Source organism: Pavona decussata, unplaced genomic scaffold (assembly GCF_977016875.1).
Source record: "Pavona decussata unplaced genomic scaffold, jaPavDecu1.1 SCAFFOLD_241, whole genome shotgun sequence".
Lineage (NCBI taxonomy): Eukaryota > Metazoa > Cnidaria > Anthozoa > Scleractinia > Agariciidae > Pavona > Pavona decussata.
The window spans coordinates 144,049-169,211 of record NW_028145646.1 but is presented as its reverse complement, the minus strand read 5'-3'; the positions used below and the strand labels follow the sequence as shown (position 1 = coordinate 169,211).

General features: G+C 39.5%; 2 protein-coding genes across 3 annotated transcripts; one reads left to right on the top strand and one right to left on the bottom strand.

The window, feature by feature from the left end:
• Positions 1-1,028: 1,028 nt before the first annotated feature.
• Positions 1,029-14,099, bottom strand: LOC146457522 (protein C-mannosyl-transferase DPY19L3-like). Of its 2 annotated transcripts, none has more exons than XM_085091837.1 (15): positions 13,459-14,099; positions 11,602-11,692; positions 10,752-10,873; positions 9,767-9,906; positions 8,671-8,794; positions 7,990-8,124; positions 7,742-7,873; positions 6,824-6,928; positions 6,564-6,637; positions 5,356-5,514; positions 4,422-4,650; positions 4,257-4,313; positions 3,755-3,837; positions 2,686-2,818; positions 1,029-1,956 (listed from the first exon to the last, which is right to left on the bottom strand). In XM_085091837.1, the coding sequence occupies exons 1-15, from the start codon at positions 13,699-13,701 to the stop codon at positions 1,651-1,653; spliced, it is 2,133 nt and encodes a 710-aa protein (XP_084947963.1). In that variant the 5' UTR covers positions 13,702-14,099; the 3' UTR covers positions 1,029-1,650. The 2 variants fall into 2 exon arrangements, with proteins under 2 accessions (XP_084947963.1, XP_084947962.1); XM_085091836.1 differs by having other exon boundaries at positions 4,422-4,647; positions 13,459-13,708.
• Positions 14,100-16,305: 2,206 nt separating this feature from the next.
• On the top strand, positions 16,306-23,524 carry LOC146457521 (uncharacterized). Its single transcript, XM_085091838.1, has 6 exons — positions 16,306-17,106; positions 18,241-18,284; positions 18,737-18,898; positions 20,106-20,169; positions 20,869-21,010; positions 23,212-23,524. The coding sequence occupies exons 1-6, from the start codon at positions 17,010-17,012 to the stop codon at positions 23,261-23,263; spliced, it is 561 nt and encodes a 186-aa protein (XP_084947964.1). The 5' UTR covers positions 16,306-17,009; the 3' UTR covers positions 23,264-23,524.
• The last annotated feature ends 1,639 nt before the right edge of the window (positions 23,525-25,163 follow it).

The window sequence follows — 25,163 nt, the reverse complement described above, 5'->3', positions numbered from 1 at the left end:
AAATCAACGCTCACAAAAATTAGCAACCATTAACGGGACTTAAATTAACGCGCATTTTTACAATTTGCCTCTCTCTCCTCCGTAGAGGCTCCTTCGTAAAAAAAGAAAAAAAAATCAGAAAGGAAATGGGAAAAAAATGGCAATTGAGTAAAAGGGGGCGCGGGGGACGACGGGAAGAGCGAGAAAAGCGGAGCCTCCTCTCTCTCTTCTCCCTTCCCATCGTCACCACGCTCCTCGTTATTTCACTCTCTCCAGTCCCTTTTTTGTCTCTGCTCGAGCGCGAAAGAGGCCTTTGCACAGGAGAGAGACTTAATTCGCGTTAATTTCATGAAGAGTTAATTTCCTATAATAGGATAAGCGCCCCTACCACAATAATCACCTCCTTCCTATAAACACCCCTACTGCGCAAGTGCGTCATTAATCTGGTACCTAGATCAGCCACTGCAGGTTTGGAAATCTGAAATTGTGAGATCTTCCTCCCGCCTGACCGTGGGAGATCTGGGTACGAGATTAGTGCGCCATTCATCATCAGTAGCGCTGTCATTTTATTTACTATGTCATCTTGACCAGTTGTTCGTGCCATAGTTTCTGTTCTATTGACTTTATAAACTTAGCCAGGACCAGTTCTACAAACAGGAGCAATTTGTTACTGGATCATCGTGTGGATCAGGATCAGCAATGGACTAAAGAAAAAAGCTTGAAAGATGCAAGGCTAATCGAACAGCTAGTATTTTATCAAAATAGAAGAAAGATCCTCGCAGTAAGTACGCAACTTAAGCAGTTGCGAAAAGAAACCCTGAAAAAAATTCAGGCGTGAACGGGATTCGAACCCATGCCTTGCAGTGCTCTACCACCAACTGGGAGCTCATATTGTGAGTTCGTAACATTCCCGTGAAGGATGAATAAATACTTACTGCGAGGGTCTTTCTTCTATTTTGATCTTTCATCCGCAGTTCAAAAGATATGTTTCATATATTTTTTACATTCATTTCAAAAGGTAACCAAGTATTAGTCAATTTTAAACGATATCGGAAGAATTTAAAAATCTTTATTTTCCTAACTAATCCTAACCACTAACAATAAAAATCGTTTACCTACGAGACGAACAAAAAAAAACTCTTTTAAATACATGAACGAGACAACCTTACATACACAAACTCGCACACCATAAATAACTGCAGCGAGAATTAAATCGGGCAGATTTATGACTATAACACTATTCAGAGTGCCGGCATAAATAGCATAAGAAAGAAATTGTTCAATAGCTTTTATTCAAAGCGTCAAATTGAGAAATTCAACTGCAGATTCACAGATCTGAATCAACTTGTACAGTATAACAAACACCATTACATTAAAGCACAATTTCAAAACTTTCATTTGAAATTTTTAAACTTTGATATATTCCTATGGGGCTATTGGTATTATAACATTTAACCAAAATAAGACGATAAGTACTATATTTTGTTCAATTTACTTTTAAGTCTTGGATACCAGGAAATAAAGATAAATATTAAAACCAGAAAACACAGGAACTGTATACATACTTTAGTTGGATCTCTTATTAAATAACCAAGCAACTTATACATAACTTAAAATTATTCTCCCTTCTAAGAAAAACCTACGTTTGCATGGCCCAAAGCCAAGACAAATCTATAGCAATTTATATAGGTAAAAAGTTCGATTTTCAAATACTTTCTTAAAATACGGGCTAAAACTTTTCAAGTCTCTTTTTATGGCTTTGCAGAAGCGGGGCACGCTTGTATGCTGCAACCCTTCTTCCAATTGGCCGCCGTCGATCACATGACCATTGTCCAAGTCTAGGAGATCGATGAGCCTGCAGCCTTCGTCTCCTTGTGAGAGACAGATACTGTTTTCTAATATGATGTAGTCTGTGCCGTGTTGACGAAGGATTCTGTGGACTTCTTGTGGCGAGCGTTTAGCGTAAATTTGATAGACCTGCAAAATGACAATGTTTGCCACACGCAAACCATACAGTAAGTTGAGTGGGTGGCTATTAGTTTTCGGAATATAGCTGAATATAGTACAAGCATGGCAGAAGGTGGCGTGGCATAGAACGAGAACAAATATACACTACATTCCTTAGTTTTTCAATACTTCGCTAACATACGAAGGAAACGCACACTTAGGTGTGAAGTTTAATCCGCTGATAAAAGGGTTCGGACGCTTTTTCAGAAACAAATTTCAGGGCTCTTCCAAGCCTCACGACACATAATGTACATCTTCCCATCTGACTGCTTCTCAATGTCTTTCAACAAAACTTTAAATTATTACTTGAATTTAAAGATTTCCGGGATTTTCCAGGACCTCCTACCATTTTCAAGGACTTTCTAGTCCTGAAAATGATAGACTAAAGTTCAAGTACTCTCCAGAACCCGTACGAACCCTGAACACAATGCCCAAAAAGGTTCAAGACCTTGAACAAACCATTGCGCCACCATTTGGACCAAGCATTTCATCGCTGAGGTGCTGAACCAAAATCAGGGGCCAAATATTGATTGGTGGTAGTGTTTCGTACAAACTAACCCCACGCGTTTCACGCATATCACCCGCACGTTTCGCTCGCTCTATTATCCCTGAAAAAATAAGAGGGTTCTCGTAATCGATCAACTGAAGTTTTCATAATATTCACTTTCCAAAAGAGAGACTTCGAAGTCGATTCCGTACCTGTTTCGTTCTTTCTCTGAGGAATTTGTTCTCGTAGTGTGGATGATTGGTGATGGGCCTGTCCGTGCTGAGCTTGACTCCAGCCAGAAGCTGCATGCTTCCCGTGAACGATGCGTTCGGAGGCGTATTCTCACTAAATCACACAAACATATCTTAACACATGAAATCTAACTTCTATTTGTTAGATAAGTACTTACAGCGGTTTTCAATTGATTCGCGTACGCTTTTTTTTCTTTTTACTATAAAGCTCTGTGATTGGTTGGGAAAACTCGCGCCACTTTCTCAACCAATCAGAAGCAAAAGCACAACCAATGGTGATGGTTCGCACGCGTTTTCCCGCGCTTGACGCCGGTTACATGAATTGTTTCGAATTCTGATTGGTTCGTTGTGTCGTTAAGGTTTGTTGTGATTTGTCAGAGTAATTACTTTGGTTTTGGTTTTACGACACGAAAACCACCCAAACCCTATTGTATTTATCTCTTATTCATTTGTTACAATTTAATTACAAGACAGTAAAGTCCATGTGAAGAAAAAGCCAAACAAAGAGCTCGGTACACAGTCCGAGTCCCTGTACACTGCAAACCACGAAACTATAGAATAGAAGTTCTCCTAAAAATCCTAACAAATCTCAGTCATCTTCTATAAAAAAAGGTCACAAAATTAAGGTATTCGAAAGAGTATTCAACTAAACCTTATTAACAAGCCAACTAAGAGCTGGTCATTTTTTATTTCGTATTATACCCACAGAAGTGAAGAGAATTTCCTATCCTCTCCCATCTCTTCTCTTGTACGGGTTTAATAGGAGCATCGGCATCGCAGAGGTCATGGGTTCGAATCCCGTTCAAACATGTCGCTTTCAACATTGCTAATAATAACAGTATGCAGGACGCGTTTCTATGACCTCGCTCGCCACCAGTTTCCCAGGACCTTAGGGGTTCGAACAACCGACCACTTAGCGGAGGTTATGGGTTCGACCCATGCTCGTGACATGAAATTTGCTACGAGAATGAGTCGGACCGCTAACAACGGGTCGGATGCTCGAAGTCACTCTAAGGACTACGTAACTCACTTGATCCAGTTCATGAGCTGCACCGTATCGGGATCGTGGAATTCTTTCAGCTCTTTGAGTTCGTCTAAAGCTTTCGGCAGACGCTACACAGGAAAAATAAGGTGATGATCTTCCAACACTCGAATAATTTAAATGTTTTTAACGGAACGTTAATGCGTTGGCAGACAAAAAAGGCTTGTGTTTGCAAGTATGCAGCTCATGTTCATCTGCATTCACAATTCGATTTTTTTCCCAGCACGCGCACAGCGCAATCAGAAGAAATCTTCTAAACAAATACCAGGAGCAAATGTGTACAAAGGTATGTCAACGTTTGCCCTCGAGGATGCGGTGCAACTTTCCTTCAGTCAAATTCCTTAACGCCTTATTTCGCCAGAAGATATGAATAAATCTCAGGGGAGATTTGCGATGCATCAATGAGAGTTGGAACAAGTATCGTGGGTTGAAAGAGAGATATCTGATGGGAGAACTTAACAAATAAATATCTTTTGATAAAAAGTCTCACCTTAAACAACAAAAGGGCAAGAAGCAAAGCTGGTACGGAATGGCCCGTAACTATTGCCTGTAAAGAAACAAATCTGAGATGAAAGTGGTGTTACCAATTATACCCAAAAAGATACTTGGAAAATGTTTTCCATCTGGATTTTCTGTTCTTAGTTTAAACACTTACCCACATTGGTTTGAGCCCCGTCTTGGTTAAGAGTTTTTTCCAAAAGTGTTGGTTGCAAAACATTCCAGCAGCAAACAGGCACATGTGCGGCGTCCATAGGTACTTGAAGCGCAAGGTGGAAATAGCGAGAGCTCCAAAGAATACGCTCTGAATAACTTGATACACTACCTCCGGGTGAGAATTCAGAAAAAGTGGATTTGCGTCTTCTGGTGTTTCGTCGGTTTTCCTGCTGAAAAGATCGGTTAAAGCTCATTGGAGAAACAGCCAACTCTCTGTAAGGGGAACAGCCTCGGGATAAGCTCTAACTAAGAAGTTTAGAGAGGTGTCCGTCTATATTATTAGGGGGAAAGGGGTTGGTTATTTACAAACAACAAGTGAAAATATCGGTTGGGACTAGTGTCCGCCTTACAATGAGAAGTGTCGGATTTGAGGGACAATTATATCTCGGCAGTATATTATGCCAGGCGCTTTGAAACTGGGCAACCCTCGTGACACGCTTAAAGCGCGAAAAGCGAATTAATTTCTCAAAAACCTGCGTCCAAGTTAAATGAATTCGCGCGCTTTCGTGGAAAACGACTATCTAATGAGAATTTGAGGATAGGACAGGATGCAAACCCTGAGTTGGAGTAATCAGTCAACTTATTAACCAAGACGTTGTGAAATACATTTTATCTTTTAAATATCGAATCATTTTTCCTAAATAGCTTACGCGCTAGACACGTGTCTCCTATGTCCGAGTTATCATGAAGACAAGATGACGTCGTGGTTCTTTTCACACGCGTCCGTGTGCATCTACCTTCGGGATAACGCCTCACACTTTTATCAAGTTACGATGTATTTTGGTTTTCCGATACTCAATTGAGTTTTTAAAAATGTTTGATTGTTGATGAAAATTCCGCAGCACTTTGAATTTCCAACCAAATTTGTAACTTACCTCCAATTGACAAACACAGTATAGGCCAACAGCAATAGAACGGCAAACAGAGACGCAACATAACACGGAAACACAACGCCAGCGGTCAGCCTTGAGTAAGTATCCGTGGGAAGGAATTTGAATGCTCCTTCACAAAGATACAGCAACGAATCAAAATCCCTAGGAAGCAAACAGATTAAAATAAGAATTGAACCGATAAAAGCGGTACTCATTGTTTTCAAAAGCGGAAGCTTCCGGGTCGCTGTTTGTTTTCAATAGCTCACTCACTTGGAATTGGAAAAACAGTGGCAGCCTTGGATGAAAGGGAGCACGCGTTCAATTAGGGGACCGTTACGAGGGAAGGGGAGGGTGAGGCACCCTAAGAGCTCGTGCTAAATCATTTGCACGCGCGCACGTTCGTATTAAAGCCACACTCTTGACATTTAGATGTTTATGGAAACGGGAATTTATTAACACCGAATGGCAATCTTAAGGCTGGTTTCCATATGATCGCAGATCGCAGATCGCAATAAGGTCTGCGATCGTCTGCGATCATATGGAAACCAGCCTTTAGATAGAACATGGTTCTATCTTCTGCGATCACGATCGCAGGATCGCAGACGATCGCAGACCTTATTGCGGTCTGCGATCTGCGATCATATGGAAACCAGCCTTTAAGGGCCATTTACATTAGCAATTTTTGGTGCAATTATTATCGCTCTTTTGTCGCGCTCGAACCTGCGACAAAAATAGCCAGTGTATACTAGCGGCGATTTTAGTGAGATTTGGGCGCGACTCGGGTGCGATATTTGGTGCCATTTACCCAAAATCGCCGCCAAGTTGCATGAAGTTTCGAACAAACCTCCGCACCTAAGTCGTACTGAAATCAACACTAGCTTATACGCGATTTTCATGGCCAGCTCGAGCGTGACAGAAGGTGCATTAAAGTGCGGCAAAACTGCATCCTAAACAATCGCATGTAAACGAGCCTTTAGTCTTCCGATTCTTAAACTTGTTCACAGTAAGAAAATACAGTCAGATTCACGTATCAATCTCAGTAGGTGGAACGCTCAGATAACTCGCAATCCCAATTCATTTTCATCACTATCTGACTACAGAGTGAATTCCCTGATCAAACCATTTTTGCCTAATTGAAAAGAAAAATCAATTAATCCCGATTTGGATAAATACGGTGAGCACTCTTTCTCAACAGGAAATGTAACACATACCTGCCAAGACCGTAACCAAACTTTGATTTGACAAACTTAAAAATGTGTTCGTCAGATTCCACTCTCATAACAATCTGTTAAAAAACAAAAAGCTCGACATTAATATTTATAAAGACGATTAGCGTCTTTACAGCAGCCAGTTGTGGTTTGCATCGATAACACAACATTAATATTAGAGCAAAGAAAAAAGAGAAATTGCACCTTCGCATATAAGGAAGAGATTTGGATCAAAAATCGTTGTTATGGTAGTAATTAAATACCTTTATGACAACGCTTATCACTCCAGCTAACACCAACACAGCTATAATATTGAGAACAAGTTTAACTAATCTCAAAAAGAAATTCTCGTTTGAATTTCCTTCACCCTGAAATAAAACAAAACAAAAAAGTGTAAAAGAGGAGACAATGAACGGACAACCTTTATTCCCTATAATTTCCACGAATAAATCTCTACGAAATACCGTAAAATGCCAAATATAAGGTTTTTTGGGTGCGTTTTTGGGAAGAGGCGAATTCTGCATTTCAAAATTGGTTCGATTTTATAATAAAGTAATTATCATGCAGCAAACTTTGGAAATAGCTTGAAACACTTACTGTAAACTTACGGCTTAAAACAGCCAAACCTTGGCTTCACGTTTGGAAGGGCTTTTATCGTAGAGATGTTTGCGTATGAGTTCTGGCTGCTTATTACGGTTGAGCTTATTGAAGGGGGTTCCATTAAGAATTTTAAGATAAATGTATGCTCTTATCATCCTGGATTGCTTAACGGCAGTGTGCCAAACAACCAAAAGTTTTGGCGACAGAACACGCTACAACGAGCGGCGAAGCCGCGAGAGGAATGAGAAGGAGTCGGGAAAAATACCCAGTTTTCTGGCAGGCAGTTCCACGGTTCTGCCACCAAATATTTGACCCCGCACGAACAAAACCGCCAGCTACGCAGGCTAAACAATCACTGAAATAATAATAATAAAAAAAAAGCTACTTCTGTGCGCATATGATTTCAATTCATGGATGAGTTGAGTGGTATCAGAAAACGAACAAGTGAGAACACGGCCACCAAGTTGGGAAAGAGTGAGTTTTCACAAGTAGAAATTTCAGTACCTATGGAAATACGTGAACAACTTCAGTTCCACGTCCTATTGCGGACCATTTGACCTTCAAAATAACATAAAACTTACATGGAAGGACATGAGGATGACTGAGGCAACAGCAAAACTCAGCGCAAGAGAGCAAAGAATCATGTCGTTGATAAACTGCAGAATACACACACTGACAAGAGAGCCAACCACAATAAGGTAAAGGCTGCGTGCCTGAAAAAAGAAAAAGTTTCAAATTAGCAAAACTAATGGAAAAATGTCCAAAAACTCAGACTCTCCACTTAAGTACAGGTACCATTAGCATAAAAATTGTTGATGCCGAACCTAACCTTGTACTTGGAAATGAAGCCAAGAGAGTAGGTGCCGAAGAATGCCATGGACTCCAACAGAAGAATGAACTGAGCAAACTGCCAAACCAGCGTGAAGAAGAATGTTGAGACAGCAATACCCACTAGACAGAGTCTCTGGAAAAATTCAAAAACAAGCATAACGTTAATGTAACTTATATGACGCTTGTAGTCTTTGAATTGAAGGGGATTAAAGAGGGACCATGCACTAACCTTTTAACCATAATAATTTTGTAATATGATACTTTTGACTGTAATATAGCCTACAAATAAGCTCTCTTCCCAACAGGTTCTAAACAGTTTTTATTCTTACGAAAACTTAACCTCATTTATGCATCAAGTTTTGTAATTTTTCTTGAGTGTCCGCTTTTAACTGAAAATAATATCACTGTGTGAAATGCATGTGCAAGATGAGCCTTGACTCACAAATCTTATAACCTCGAGGTAAGCAGGTTGTCAGTAATTTGTGAAGTGGATGGTATGGAGAAATAAAAAAAAATGAGACAAAAAACAGTTTTATGTAGGAATGCCTTTTTTGGCAATCAACGTAGGCACGACTTAGAATTATGGTTGATGGCTCTTGAAATAACATTCATTTGATAGTGCCAAAAAAAAAAAAAAAAAAAAAAAAAAAAAAGACAGAAAAGAAAAAATGGTAAGTACTTGGGCAAGAGAAGAGACATCCTTCTTGAGAAAGTAGGTTTTAAATGCAATCTGGGCAAAGAGGAATGGAAATCCAAAGCTTTCGCGTAATGGAATAGTGAAGGATATTCTTGTGGTATCAACCCTAAGAATAACAAAGAAACATACATGTATCCATCATCATCATCATCATTTGTTCACAAGTATGGTATTATTATGTAATAAAAAATTCTTATTATTCCACCCACTGCAGGGCAGCAACAACTCTCTTCCACAGGTACTGATCACCAGCCATACTGCTTAGGATTAATGGAGGTCAGTGTTAATTGCTGGTCAAGAACAACCAGAGACCAAAAAAAAAAAAATCGAATTCACATGCAGTGTAAGTTTCCAAAGAATTAGTCTTAGTTTCCAATTTCTACTCAGTAGTTCCTCTAATGCTCTACTTTCATGAGCTGACAACTGGAATTGAACTACCTACTTGCTCAAACAAAAAAAAACATAAATATAAATTAAAAAGCAAAAGTTCTGATTTGATTAATACAAATCCTAAAAACCTAATTAAAATCCATTGAACATATGTTCCTTAGAACGAAAATTCCAAAACAAGAGCAAGGGAGGCCATCTCATCCCCCTCCCCTTGTAATGTCCCACTGCATACCCTACTACAAGTGGTCAAGAAAGCGGAGGGGGGAGCATAATACTATTTGAACACAAAAAGTTCAGATTACAAGACGAGCACCCTAATGTGTCATGATGTAGCTTACTTTTACGCTTAATGGGCAACCAAATTAAATTTCAGACAGACAGATAGACACCTATATTTAGTTATAAGCTCAGGGTTGTCCCTTCAGGAGCTTAAAAGTACCCTGCCATCAACAGGAGCCCTGAGCACTAAATACACATTTTTCCTCATTTTTTGTCCTTATAAAAGTAACTTTCAAAGTGATAAAGACTAAAACAATCAGCCATAAAATGCCTGCTTACATAAATACATGTCCAGTTTAGCAGTGTGTGCCTGTCATTGCAAAAACTCACAAACTGAGATGCAGAAATGCATGGCAGTTTCACTAGAGAACAGAATAATTATAGGCAAGCCTGCTTGACAAACTCTTACCTATTAAAAATATAGAAACATGCTGACAGCATTCCAGCAAGCCATGAACCACTCAGTATCCAAGATGATGCAAACAACGCCATCATGTACATTCCATGTAAACCAAAGATGGTATCAATATAAAAGTAGACATACTCCACCTAAAAAAAATGGCAATCAAATAGTTTAATGATTGCTGAATGCAAAAAATGAGTTCACGCAGAAAGAAAGTTAAAGTTTTGCACAACATCCGTAACACTTTTTTCCTTCATCTGCATTTTTTATGTGATTTTTTTATAATGTAACATGAAAGCTAATTTTTGGGAAGCTAATTTTTTTTTTCGCCTACAATCAGACAATCTCCCCAATTATCACCTGTCAATACATGTTTCACATAATTTCAGAGTCATATATTCATCCTCCACGTGTATATTTATTACAAACTCACAATATGACCAGCTCCTAGCTGGCTTGATAGCTCAGTTAGTACTGAGCACTGCACCGGCATCGCAGAGGTCATGCGTTCGAATCCTGTTCAAGCCTGAACTTTTTGTAGGCTTAAATCTTTGCGCGTTCATAACTGCAAGGGTCTTTCTTCTATTTTAGTTGTCACTTTTGTATAATTGAAGAGAACTGTGTGAAAAAAGCCTTACTATACATGAATATTAAGTCGCTTTTGGACGGAAATCCTGTTAGATGTTTCTGATTATAACTATATTTCATTATTAATGTTTTTTTCGCCGATCGCGGTGAGGTGGCACTACAACCTTGTTCCCAGGCTCCAAGTATTGCTGCTACAGTATCCGTGTGTGTGCATCGCATAGTATGTCACTGGCTTAGTATGGACCCTACTACCTGGGACTCTTACATTGACTACACTGTATCCAGTACAATGTACAAATTTCCCTGAGGTCACGTAAGGCTTAAACTTTCCACAAACCCCTTCAATTATACACTGATCAGGTTAGTAGTCAAAAGACAAGTTCTGTTCTTTTAGAGCACATACCTGAAGAGGTAAAATTCTGTAAAGTGCTGCTAGGATAACTTCTTGATAAATATTAAACCTCTCTAATATGTTAATAGTCCTCAGATGTTCTGTTCTGTTGTCATGCATAACATCATGGATGCCTAATGGAGACATTTTTGAGACAAGAAGAAAATGTTACACGATCACAGCTGCATGTGTAACAAAATATACTTCCTAAGTTTTTGCCGGCCTTTTTTAGTTTATATTCCTGACTGGCATGAATGGCTTGAAAATACAATGTCTACAATAAGGCGTTGTCAATAAGCGGTTTATAGATGTTTTAATTTATTACAGGAGTTTCATTAAGATTTTGCACAGGTGGACAGGGGGTTAAGTGTGCCTGGGCAGGTTAGTTGAATTGGATATGGTCTTTTTGTTGAAAACGTTTCTATATTTTTAATAGAAACATAAACCTGTTTAGGGAATGCTGTCTTGTTCCCAGCTGACCAAAACCTGCAATTTCAGAACTTTAAAATTGCATTTTTCAATATTGTAAAAAGCAATTTTAAAATTTGGATTGTTTGAACAAGTCTGTATACTTGTTCGAACAATCCAAAAATAAGATTTATTGAACAGATGGACAGTTAAGTCTTCTTATGAATTTCACTTGTCAGGAGCTGGCAATTTGGCATTGGGCCATCCTTTGTTTAGATGACCCTGCTAGGTTTGACCTACAGTACCATCAGCCACAGTCCTCATGGGATATGACTTTGAACAGGTGATAGAGGATGGCAAAAAGGACTAAAGAAACCAGCTACGGCACTATTGCAGAGTGGGGGAGAAGGGTGTAATTTGAAGGGTGTGTGCAGTGTAGAAACTTCTTACATACCTTGAAAAAAAGATGGTGCTAAAACAATCTGCTTATAATACGAGAAATATAATCCTGACTCTGTCCGGAAGGATATTTCTCTCTCCACTTGCTACATAAAAGGAAAAAAAAAATCAGAGGGTAATTATCGCTTTCTTTTACTTTACATTATGACATTATATTTTCATTTTACCTCAGGTAAATGTATCAACCTGGGTGGGTGTTCTTTCAAATGAGATAACTCTCTTGCATCTTATTCTGACAACTCTTGTGGATATTTTCCTAGAGGGGAAATAAAACTGAGTGGTACCCCTGCTAAGGCCATGGGTTGACTATTAGTAATGCCATGGGATTGTTGCCAAGGGATCACCCACGTGGGGTCATTGGCAACAACTGATAATGGTCTACATTATAGAAGATGGAAGGCTCTCTTGGGTACAAAGCTTGAATACATAGGTCTAGTCCCAACCTCATCAGTACCAGATTTACACTGATCAGTTACGTCAAAAGTTAATCCTTTGGATTAATGTGCAAATGCTCTTGTACCTGAGAACAGCTTGGTCTGTAACGAAACTTGGACGTTTATAACTGTTTCAATCTCGTTCCCAGAGCCCATGTTACCCTCTAACCATTGCCCGTTGCGCTGGATAAGGATAACGCCGGCTCTGGGAATGAGATTGTAACTGTTTAGCCCCGCAAAGTATTCTCATTAACTAGTCTCCCCCCTCCCCCCAATGTGCATTATACAGATCCAAAACTGTGCAGTGGAATCCAGTTAATACAACAACCTTTAGGCCATGAAAGTGGTCGTAATAACGGGTTGGTCAGATTAACGAGGTTGTAAAACTAAGGACGGTAGTGACTGGACTTCAATTCTTTCTGGGCACAAAAAATTGGGTATAAGTCAGGGTTCCACTGCACCTCACATGCAAATTTTTATAAAGAAAAAAATTAAGTAAATATTGCCACGAGAAAGAACTATCCACTAGGTGTCTTGTTGCTCTGGTTACAAGAACACTGGCTGCCAATTTTTAGTTCCACAATAGCTAGAGGAATATATTATCATACGGAACGCCTCTTTTGAGGAACTAAACTGTTATGAAAAACTTATAGCTATTGTAGCTATTAAGGAACAATGACACGTATGTTGACTGGTATTTTTTTTCAAATACAAGCTTTATGGTGTTTTGGGGGTTTTAGGAAAATAATTTTTGAAAAATTGCAAGGTCCTTATTACTCCAGTTACTAGAATATTTGAGATCAATGACATTAATAAGCTTACATCACAGCTGTGTTTAGAGAAGGAGTACAATATTGTTGAAATAATTAAAAATATTATATCACTAAATTACGTTTTTAACAATAGCGTACCAGCTGAGCTATATAAATAAGGGAGAACCGCTTTCCTCTTGGAATAAATGAGTATTTTAAGGAATTAAAACCGGGAATTAAAATTAGAAAAACGAAGTATAATATGGGCCGACTTTTTACATGCAATCGCTAGCTCTCTCTCTCTCTCTCTCTCTCTCTCTCTCTCTAAAAAAAACACATTAAGACTTGGATGAGACAAGTTCAATATTTCGAACCCTCAAAGGATAAGAGTACAAAAGATTTGGTATTAATAGACGAATGATTCGTCCTGTGCGAAACGGTTCCAAGGTTGAAATTAGTCTTCAGACAAATCAGTAAAAGCTCTTGCTCGAGTATTAAATGTGAACAAGCCAAATAGATTTAATCAGATTTATACACTCAACCACATTCGGCACGCACACAAGTGACTAAAGCTTACCTTGAGCACAGTTGATAAGTTTGCCAATATAAATTCTTAGCCCTTAACTTAACTTGAGTATATTAAAAAGAAGGTGAGTTTAATCTTACCCCAATGTTTGAAAACCACATATCATTCTCGTGAAGTTCCCGCACATACAGCGCATATTTAGCTCCAACGCTCAAAGCGATGACTGCTCCCACGAGAAAATTGCAGTAGCCGAACCAAAACACCCGCTCGTCTTCGGGAAGTCCTGTCGGTGAACGGGCACTTTTCGAACTCCCGTTCGCATGAGACGAATTACGATTTCTGTCCTTCGTCGGGCCACCTTTTCTTCTTCGCAGTTCGGACATATCCAATCTGTATAAGACATGAGAAGCGATGAATCGAGAATATTAAAACTTCGCAGGCAGATATTTATATTTTTGGAAGTGTAGAGCAAATATAACTGACGCATGCGTGATGTCTTGTTCTATCATTTCGCGCCACGTTGAAATAATTTTAAATCCATTTCATTTGCACACTCGTCTCTTTCGTACTTTCAATTGTTCTTGCGGATAGAAAATTCTGAGATTATCACATAACCCGGATTAAACAGCTTACTTAAATAAGAGAAACAAGAGCACCGGTGAATTAACAAACAACTAATACCTAGACACTACAAACACGCGACCTTTTAGTAATCTAGTTGTTGACGACTACCGTCTACTGTCTAGCAAGTGTGTTACACAAAAAGACTGGTGGTGCAATAAAAATAGGAGAATATATCAATATACATACAAATTTATCTCGCCTTGGAATATCGATTTGGAAGCTCGCTGCTTATAGAAAACGATTTTTCGTAGGATAAGTACTTGTATTTGTGGGAGGTCGAGTCTATTATTCTCCTTTTGCTAATCCGGTGAAATCGGTTATTATTCTACCGCTGTAGGACCTCGTGTTTACTCTGTTTACTTACCTCTGGAAGGGTACCCCCGGCTGCGCACGGAAACCAAAACACAAGAAATTTGAATAACAATAATTCACTTTAGCGCATTTCTCTTGCAAGAAACATCGCTGTATATATTTTACGTTCATTTCAAATATGTTACCCATAAATTGTCGGAAACACACACCCATCCGGCTTCCGCGAGACTGAAAAGACTCTGAAAAGATGTGTTTTGTCAAGAGCTGAATTGCTTGCAGCTTTCAATTTCGCTTGAATTTTCGTTACAAGAAACATTGACAAAAAAGTCAAAAAACAAAAGGACAGAACAGTAGAACTTAAGTCTAATTAATGAACTTTATTTTCAGTGAGCAATTAAAATGTTAAAAGAACTTGTTTCCTCGACTGCGATAGCAGACGCCACGCGGCCGCCGGTAAAACTGCATGGTTTGGCATTTATTGTTCTCGCACGTTTTGGTCCGACCTAAGCCGTACGGATTCAGAAGCTGTCCGAAAAGAAAACGCACGAAAATAGCGCTCCGCGGGCGATTTTAAATTTATCTCACCCCTCCCCCTCGTAGTCTGCTCGGCCAGCAGACAGGTCACAGTCTAAGTTCAACAGGTGTAGCATACGTACTAAACAAAACAGATTGACTGGCTGCCTGTCAAATGCTCATGCATGGCAGCTAGCTCCTTTAATATTTTATTTATTTTTCATGGTTCCAGTCGGCTCAGACACATGAAGATCGAAAACCATGAAGTGAAAAACAAAATTTTAAAAATGGTAGACGCCAAATTTATGCTAGGCGGCGTTAAATTTGACACAACCTGAGAATAGGGCCATTGATTGTTTAATGCCTAAAAATCCCAAACCCTCTAGAATGCGACCTTTTAATCGTAGAAGCAATGATTATATGAAGTGGATAAAAACAATACAATATACAACAAGTTTCTAAAAAAACCTGATCGACTCGGCGAGGAAGTGAATGAAAAAACCCTACTGTTCGAAATACGCTTGCGGCGCCGGTCTCATGAATTGGTTGGGCTGTTGAATAAATCGGTGATCGGATGTGATATCAAAAACCTGTTTGAGCAACTGGGATATATAAAACTGATTCACCCGTAAAAATAAACTGCGGGATCGGGTTTTAGTTCGGGTGGCTGAATGGGATGAAAAAATATAACTCACGGAACGGATTAATCGCTTCTTGTTGGTAATGTTGTCCGTAAAACTCACCCCAAAACAGGCTCCATTCGTATCAAAAATGATTCTCTATCCGATTCCAGATTTCTGAGGAAAGTACTTGCTTAAGAAGAGCGCTAGACTGTGAACGACTGTTTATTTAATAGTGTTTAACAAAAGAGCAAGTGGCTCGCTTTTCTTAAAAGTTATTGGTTGAAGAAAAGACGGTAAATGAATTCTGATACCTGTAGTCATTGGAAGAATAAAAATTTAAAGCCCCCCAAAATTTGAAAGATATTGATATGTAGTCTTCCTGACTTAGATAAGAGAAAATTTGTTAGGACTTGAGTTTTTACTGATTATCATTGTACTTTTTACTTGCATGCAGCTCTTGCAATTCCGGTCGGTTTTGTGCGCAATGAGAGAAATGTAAACAAACAACCCAACAGACCCAGTTCAGGCAATAAATTGAAAGCAATCGACTTTGAAAGTTGTCTACTCGCAGAGGTATCGTGTTGCGTTGCAAGTTGCGGCAGTAAAATTCGCCTGGAAGGTCTGCTAAAGGTTAAAGATTGTAGACCGGCTCAAGGTCATTACAAACTAATGCAGTACAGCACTAAAAAAAAAAAAAAAAAACTCGGTCACAAGCCGATTAACAAACCTTGGTTTGCCAGACGGACGCAGGTATACTGGTACTTGCCCTTGAGGTACAAAGAAAAGGAGAAACTCCTTTTCGTACCTGCACCCTGTCGGTTTCCACGACGGTTTCTTATGATTATATTTTCAATGCGCTTTGGTTTGCGTAGACAGAGTAAAACATTTTTTATTTCAATAAAAACGAAATTTTACCGTTTCTTAGCGTGTTGCAGGTCTCCACAGTCGTGTGGTTCTTCTTCGAGTGGTTTCGTTGATTTTCGACAGATGTTCGATATTCTCAAGAGAGAAGCGTCGGTGTTACTTCGTGAGATAATTCTTATACAGTCTTTTCATTTTCTTTATCAAAGGGGGCAGACATGTTGCAAACTCTATGCAGTTTTTGCGTGATGATAAGTATAATTTCGGAAAAATGTGATCTTCAAAATGTATGCTCGTGGAACTTGAAGGTTTTATTAAATTCGAAAGTCGACAGTTTTTGTCCCTAGGCATTCTGTCTTTTTCTCTTCCGGAAGAGAGTGAAGTGTGTGAAAGATCTGGGGAAAAGGTTTCGCGCTCAAAGTCAGTAGACCGGTGACGTCGAAAATTTCCGCCAAAATAAACGCGGTGATTTCGACGACAGTAAATAACATCAATTTGCTTTGAAGGGTTTTTCCTGAGATAACACAAAGACTTTCGAGGATACCGAAAGTAATCCGTAAGCTCTCGAACAGTACCGAGCTTCCCACGAAGTCTCCCGAAGATTTACGAATACTAACCGAAGTCATGACTGTGAACGCGCGAGCTTGTGAAAGAGCTCGCGCTACTGTTGCCACTGTCGTCAAATTTCCTTTATGACGTCGTGCATGAACTCCTTCAAACGTTTTTACAGTTGACAACTATTTGATAACGATCTCATAATGAAAACGAGAACTTCTCTGCTTCGGTTCATCTTCGTCTCCTTGGTGATGCATTTGTCTTCGCCCGTTGCTTGTCAGGATGCAACTGAAAAAGAAGGTACGGCCATTAATTAGAGAATTTAAGACTCGGTCAAACGGGAGCGAGAGTCAACTGGAGAGTCAATTTCTAAGCAGGATTAACGTATAATATCCTCAATTATATGCTATTATTGAGAATGAATCAGCTCAAGTTTATCTAACAGTCAATGGGAATTAAAATCCAGACAATCCCCTACGTAGTTGATGGATCAGAGAATTTAAAATTCTTTGCTTTGTCACCTATGCAGGGGGTTGTCGACTGACTTTAAAAACTCTAAAGTGTATGTTAAAGCCAGCTTAAGTGAATCCCATGATCAAATCCATTTTCCTTTGCCTTGTGTGTGGTTTTCCATTTCCTTACTAGGGCTAATGTCAGTGCCGGAAATTCATGATGGGTTCACTTTAACGCTTTAACATATACACTGCGGAGTTAGTTTGCTGATCTATCATCATCATGTGTCCTTAATGCTAGCGGCATAGCCTGCGAGCAAGTTCTCTTTTGGGTCAGCTTGCGCTTTCCTCCCGCGTTTGACCTAAAAGAGAGTTTGTTCGCAAGTTACTAGTGGCACAACGTTCACTGCTTGCTCCCGAAAAACCGCCTGCAATCAACTGATCACGTCTGTTCTTACTCAGAACGATTTCTTTCTTCTGAGTTCAATCTCCGGCTCAATTTTTGAGCGAGAATCCACGAGATTTATCTTTAGTGCTCTCACTGAGGACCACTGAGGGTTTTACCTGTCATTGCCTGGCCGGCCTGTTGTCGACTATAATCAATTGACTTTGATTACCCTGATAAAAAACTATATAATGCAAAGGGATCAATGATTCGATCCATAAAGGATGGAATCAAAAAGGATTACGTGCCGAACCCGAACACTACATAATACGGCTTTAACGTTAATAGCTTGCATTACAAATTGTCCCGATAATCGATAAAAAACGGACTTGAAAACCACCATATCGAGCCTGGTAGGTTATGGGTACTTTCTCTTCGTCCGCTATATTGCACAGGAGGGAAGATCTTTATGCTCCGAAGATATCAGATTTAATATCCTTGTGAAGTAATCTGTTTTTCAGAAAATACCAGCTAACCTAACTTGGGATTGCTCAGTTTTTAAATTGCTAAACTAATACTTACCCTTTTTGTTCACAGGTTTGAATTTAAACTCTGCACAGCACCTCGATATAGGCATGCAGGTACACGAAGATGTTGGGGGGGTGGAGTTTGGTCTTAGTTGTACAAAATACTTTATAAAGTGGTACCTTTGCTCAAACACACAAACTGTTCTTAGAGCCCCAAGAAGAATATTTCAATTAATTTCTAGACGCCAGAAAAAATCTTTTGAAGTTTAGATTCAGTTTATAGTGATTTTCTCAGTGAAATGGAAACGTGTTGATAAAACTGGTCAATGTTTTCAAGTTGCAATCCAATTCCATCCTGATCACCTGCGACGAAGAATGATCAAATATGCGGACTAGCAGAATTGAATAATTTTTACTAAGCGAAGTGGAGGGGCCATTATGTTAACGCGTGCTACATGTCTTACTCTCTGCAAAGAATCGTGGTTACTTTAAAAGTGGCTCTACAAATATGTAGTTTTTAGCTGTTCAAAGTTACTCCATAAATAGGAAGCATATTTTGTTTGCAGGATCCTCGTGACACCACGCTTGAGTACCAGAGCTCGTTTTCTTTCAGCAGTGATACAACCGAACTAACGACTGTATTACTCGATTGGATAACGTGGTCGTTGAAGAGCCTTAAAAACATAATGGTGGGCGCGTATGATTTCTCGTTGAACAAGGCAAGTATGGTACTCCAGTGGATCACTTTATTGACTATGTAAGATTAACAGTTATTGCAAATCAACGGTCGGATAGCATTAGTCCTTCAACAGGTATCAATGCCAGTCAAACCTGTTTATCAAGTTATATTGTGGAGAGATTATAGGTAGTCAGCAAAATAATTCCTTTTTTTTCATGCGTTGGCCCGTCGTACGAACGCGCGCTGTCTTCGAAAACCCTGGAGCGGGCGAAAAAATGACAAGTGAGGCCCCGGCCAGTCGCTCACACACCGTCTGTGAGCATGGGAGCCTCGCGTACAAATTCGCGCTTTGCGCTTCGCGAGTTTGCGCCGCCCCTTCGGCGATTGCCTTTCTCTTCGTGAATCTCAAGAGAAAAAGCGACAGTTTTGCAGTCTAGATAAGCAAAGATACGCCACGCGTATGCCTAGCTGCACCACGTTATTTTAAATGCTGCACATCTGCCTCAATGTTTTTAAACTGGCAAAAAGTTACATTTTACCTCCACAGCGGTCAAACGACTGGGCATGTGCGCAACTTAGCAGCATCCGGTCACTTTCGAGGCGCTGGAAGTGAACGCTGCATCGATTTATGAATCAAATATTCTTGAGAATCTGCACATAATTACTTATTCTGCCTTATTATTGCCACCATACAAAGGAAATGATTTTTTTTTTTCAATGAAAACAGCAAAACAAACCGACGTGACAGAAGCACAGGCCATTTAACTACGAGTAATAGAAGTTCAAAGCTTCTCTTTCCAGTAACAGCCTCAAGGCAAACCGAAAAACAACTTTTTCAAACATTTCGTTTGAATTTGTTGGCTTCAAAGTTGTCACGATTGCGCGCGCACAATACGTTTGACCGCTTTTTACCAACACTGAGAAAAAGTCATGATAGGAGAAAAAAAAAAAGACGAAAAGAGATGACATTTTGTTGCATTTTGCGCTGTGATTCTAATTTCTATTATTAACTCAACAATAAGAATAGAATTAGAAAATAAATTCCTTTGGCCAAATTGAAAAGAATCGTTCCAATTCCAAGGAAGGAATTTATTTTTTTAATTCTTTCGTTTACGAAAACGCAAGCTGTGTTTTCTTGAACGAATGAGATTTTAAGTGGCTATAGATGAAAAGTCGGTGCTAGTTAGAGATAAATAATAATTCATACAGAACTATTTTTAACAGAATATTTTGCTTATCTTTTCAAGGTAAAGAAGTTGTATTCCTTGAGAAAGTCTCCTATCGTGTGGGAATGTATTAAAATATGTCAGCGGATTAGAGGTTGGTCCAGTTAGTCTGTTATTGGTCGTCTCGTAGCCTTGAGGCTTGAAAACCTGGCAACGTTGAAGCTGTATACGCTGAAAATTATCTCCCTTCTACAGTTGTCAGGTTTTCTTGGTTGTACGCTCGGTATATGATAACGAAAAATTAACGAAAGTTAACCCATTGACACCCTTACCAGCAAAGTAAAACCGTAAGTCTCCCGGGAAGACAGGAGTCGAAACGATCAATATATTCCAATCAAGGACGGGCAAGGAGACTCCTGGCGAACTTGGTCATTTACTATGTACACAAGTGACGCATAACCTGTAGTGCTAATGTGCCTTTTTTGCAACTTGTCTTGCAACGCTACATCAGTTTTACACATTGCGAAGTATATAGTATATATCACTCAAATCACGCCTTACTTTATCAGTGTGCTGCAAACATGTTTACGACTGTAATTCAACCAAAACCAGATGGTCCCAACCAGAGATAAGAATTGGTTTTGCCAAAATACACTAACAGGAAAGAACAAAACAACTGTTCAATCTAAGAAAATAGATAGAAAGGGAAACCAAGTTCTAGTTCACGTTAAAACATTGCACGGCGTGGTGTGTGTGGTGATAAAGAACTCACTGCACCTAGATAAACCAGCTGCTTTTGAAACAAATTTGCTGTTAATCCAAGATCAAGAAAGATTCATTTTCACTTTTGCAGATCGTCTGCTGAGGATAATAGTGACGCTATGGCCTTGGACGTGGATGCAATCTATCGAAATCATTGGCTTCCCGTGGGTTATCGGTTACTTCTTCTACCACTTGCTAAGATTTGCTGCGATGGACGAACGAACATTAGAAAGGTGAGGCTGGCCTCTGACAAAAGAAACAAACTCACTCAACCTCGTCCCCAGTCTTTCCACTGATGAATCCAAGATGGCGGTCATTTGTCGAGAGGACCCTGGGAACGAGTGTTGCAACTCGCTTTAATACAATACTCTTGCGTAAAGGTAGACTGCGAACAGTCTCTCTTTTGCTCGAGAATCCACGAGGAAGAACGCAAAAAACTGAGCGAGCACTTTATTCGGGGGACGAGTCACGCGCGCCAGCGGCAAAGCCGCGAGTAGCGCGGCGCCGCAAGGCGACCGATCTCTGTTATACGGGACAAGCTTCTTACAAGTTGCAACGCGACAATAATGAGAGCTTGGCTACAAAATTTAAGGTGGCCGAACACAGTTTTCTAGTATGCAAGTTTTAGCAAACGTTATTTGCAAATTACGGCACCCAAAATTAGCATGGTGCAAGATTAACTAAGAAGGAATAAATTTTTCTTTGATACTTGTTGTTGAGCTAGGTCAACCTGTCAAGCTCGCGCGAGCTGTATTCGGCCACCTTAAACGCATATTTCACGCTTATTTTGGTTTTTAACCATTGTAGTTATTTTGGTGATGGGAAGGAGGTCAAGAACTTTAAAAATTAAGCACTGGACGTACTGAATAATCCATTAGTCATCTTGTAAACTGGAACATATGATGAACAAATGCAAACTTTTATTTTAAGTTAATGAAATTGCTTCAGCTGTTGAGTTTTATAAAAAAGAATTTACCCATTCAGTACAGTTTGTTTAGAGGTGTAGTAGCTCGTAATCTGAGGGGAAATACGAATAATTTCTTAACACTTCAGAGTTCTTTGTCTTCAGTTGGAGGCGTTTTGCTAAATTTCGGCTATTTCTATTTTAATTACAGCCATTTTGAAATCACTGGTGATCCTTGGAATCTGATTGGTTTAAAATGGTGCAATTTATTCCCAAATTGCACCATTTTTTGCTCTAAATCGCATCCTTTCTTTAGCCTATCAAAATGGAAATGAAGTAATACAAATAGAATATTAATATTGACTATGATACTCTGTGATTTCAAAATGGATGTAATTAAGTGGTAATTGAACTTCGTGTCGTGCAATTTTGGTCTGAAATCATACTTGTGATTTCAAATCAAACTCGCGCTGCGCGCTCGTTTGATTTTGAAATCACGCGTATGATTTCAGACCAAATTGCACTCCACTCAGTTAAATTACCAATATAAAACTTGAATTCCTTGCAATACAACTTTAAATTATAACGGGCCTGTCAAAATAACCTTTTGTTTTGTTATAAAGGGATCATATACGCTTACGATATTTCAAAGATGTCAAATTTTTGCACAAGCAAATAGGTTGAACTTAATTTGAGATTCTTTTGATCACTCAACTTTGAACAGCTGAAATCATGCACTGAGTAACAGAATTGTGTCAACTTCTAAGAAACCTGCGAAATTTCATTAAGTTTGTAAATGACGAACTGATTGTAAACCGACCAGAACTAATTAACGCAACTGATCATTGCCTGACTGATCGATAAAGTACTGACGGGAGCAAAGTTGTTTTGGACTGAACTTTAATACGAATAATTTCTTAGCACTTGCAAATTCTCCCTTAAGAAATATGTGAGGAAATTGCTGAAACGTTGAGGAGAAAATGCATGTTCTCGTAAGGGGTTAAAGACACGTTTACGGTTGGATTAATTACTTGATTTTTACGTTATCATTTTCAGACTCATTCCTTTTTGATTTTCTTTGAACGTTACTGTTTGAATGGATCAAACCCAAACCGCGGGGAGGGGACGGGGGATTCTCTTTTGTCTGCCGTTTGTCGCCCAATAGTGCCAACAGTGCAATCAAAAAGCGCAATAATCTTCGTTTTCAAAAATCCCCACTTTGTTCAGTGATTTCGGTGCCCATGCTTTCTAGATCGTCTATAGATGTCAGTGGACAAAAGGCCTGAGTGTATGTTCGGCGACTCGATAAAACGTATCTCTCTGTAGACGATTCTTCATTTTTAAGCCAGAAATCATAACGAAATGGTTCTTAGTGAAGCAACCAGTTGCACAAAATCAAAATTTTAGCCAAAGAAATAGACCAACAACAAGTTGAGAACTTGTTTCATGCATAATTAATTATTTGGCTTTACTGAGATCCTTATGGTCCCTATAATAAAAATAATCTCATGAATGATTTTTGTTTTCTAGAATTGCAAGGTGTCAAGATAATGCGCTTATGTCTGTAAAAGACAACGAGTAAGCGAAACTGGAGCAAGATGGAGCCCAGTACTTCAAACAAACAAACAATCGTAAATAAATGGGCAGGATTTTATTATTTGTGTTTATATCACTGGTAGCCTCCCAAGCAGTCATTTTAAGGGGACTCGTATTACCTCCTCCCCACCCCCTTAAACGACTGCGTGGAAGGCTAAACCACTGGCGAATGTTCTCTGTTTGTTCATTTATAAGAAACATATCCTTCCACGTAAGGCCGTCACGGCCATTTTGACCTGTCCTGCAGCGCCAGGTAGGCCCATCTCGATTAGCTTCAGTCGTCATGACAGTCCTTCACGCAGGCTGTCTTGGGCCGTGGAGTTCATCTCAAAGCTATACTTCTGGGGATACGATCCCGTACGTGCCCAAGCCATTGGAAGCGTCGGCGTTTGATCTCAAGTACCACATTAGGGAATTGTGTCTTCATGGAAAAATCTGCGTTGGACATCTTGTTAGATTTGAAGAGCATTGTTTTTGCTTTATTCAGCCTATGAGAACGCCTCACGGCGAATAGAGCTAGGAGAGTCCTCTACTATATCCTTTCCTTAGCCTCGCTCAACACGACTCCTTGCCAACTGAGTTTGTTCTATTTCTCGCTAAGTAGCCTATTCAAGCCAGAATGCTGCTCAATAGTCCCCATCTAAAGGTCCCTTCCATTTGCCAGAACAAGCCGCATAGGTTGTTCACTTTACACACAGAGTGCGCTATTTTGAAGGACTGGCGATATGCTAGATCGTCAAACTTCAGTCGGAATGGTGCAAACCATTTTCGAATTGTATTATTTGAAGAATTCAGTAGCAGGACCTGCCCTGTACAAAAGAGCGCATTCTGTTTGATTGGGAACTGACCAGTCTGGCCGGCTAGCAGTAGAAGATGTCCGTTTTTACAGGCAAGCCAGGGGATACTTATTACGCGGGATAACCGCAGGGCGGACCGTGTCAAGTTTTTCGGTCGGGTATCTTTTTTTTTCTTCGTCGTAGCTTTAAATCTGCATATCAATTTATCCATTAAACTCTGCTCTCTCTGCAAGCATTTTTAGATGTTAAGAATACTTTCTAGAGGCAATTGTGCTGTTTCTGCATTAGAAATATACCTGCAAGTTGAGAAAAATGAAATAAACTTATGAGTGGAACGCGCTGATCTTGCGCAACAGTTTGCTTAACGGCTGTCAAACTTCAAATGTTTGGCGACAAAACACGTCATGTCTGGAACCCTATTAGAACTAAACATGTTTTTTTGTCTTGTGTCCACGCTTAGATGCAACCGACGGTATATAACTTTGTTTATTAAACACTGGATCATTGTAGAATGCAATTCCAGGGTTTTGATTGGCTAAGCAGCCATGGTATATGAGCCATTATATCATGCCCGAGAAGTAGCGACTATAAATTGTTTTCTGGTTGCTCTTGAAAAGGAAATCAACAAGGCCTACCAATATTACTTGATTGTTTTTAATATCACAATTATTCCACTCGCGCTTGTTGGATATGAGATGATTATAGCCAACTCGGCGCAACGCGCCTCGTTGGCTATCTATCATCTCATATCCAAATGGCGTTCGTGAAATAATTGTTAAATATAGTTGAACTGTGAATGAATGCATTAATAATTGAGAGACCATCGCAGTTATGTACGTAACTAGCCAAACTGAACCTACTAGCCAAGAAACACTAGAAAAAAATTACTATATCAAGTGATCACTTGTCGGTACATGTAGTGTATACTAAGGAGCACCATCTAACACTTACATAATATTACTATTTATCCATGCTTGTTACATTTCGCATATTCTTCTTCTATCAGCCCGTCCTTAAATGAGACATCACACATGCACAATCCTCTCGTCGACGAGGACTTTTTTTGCACAGGAAAAATGATTGCAGACT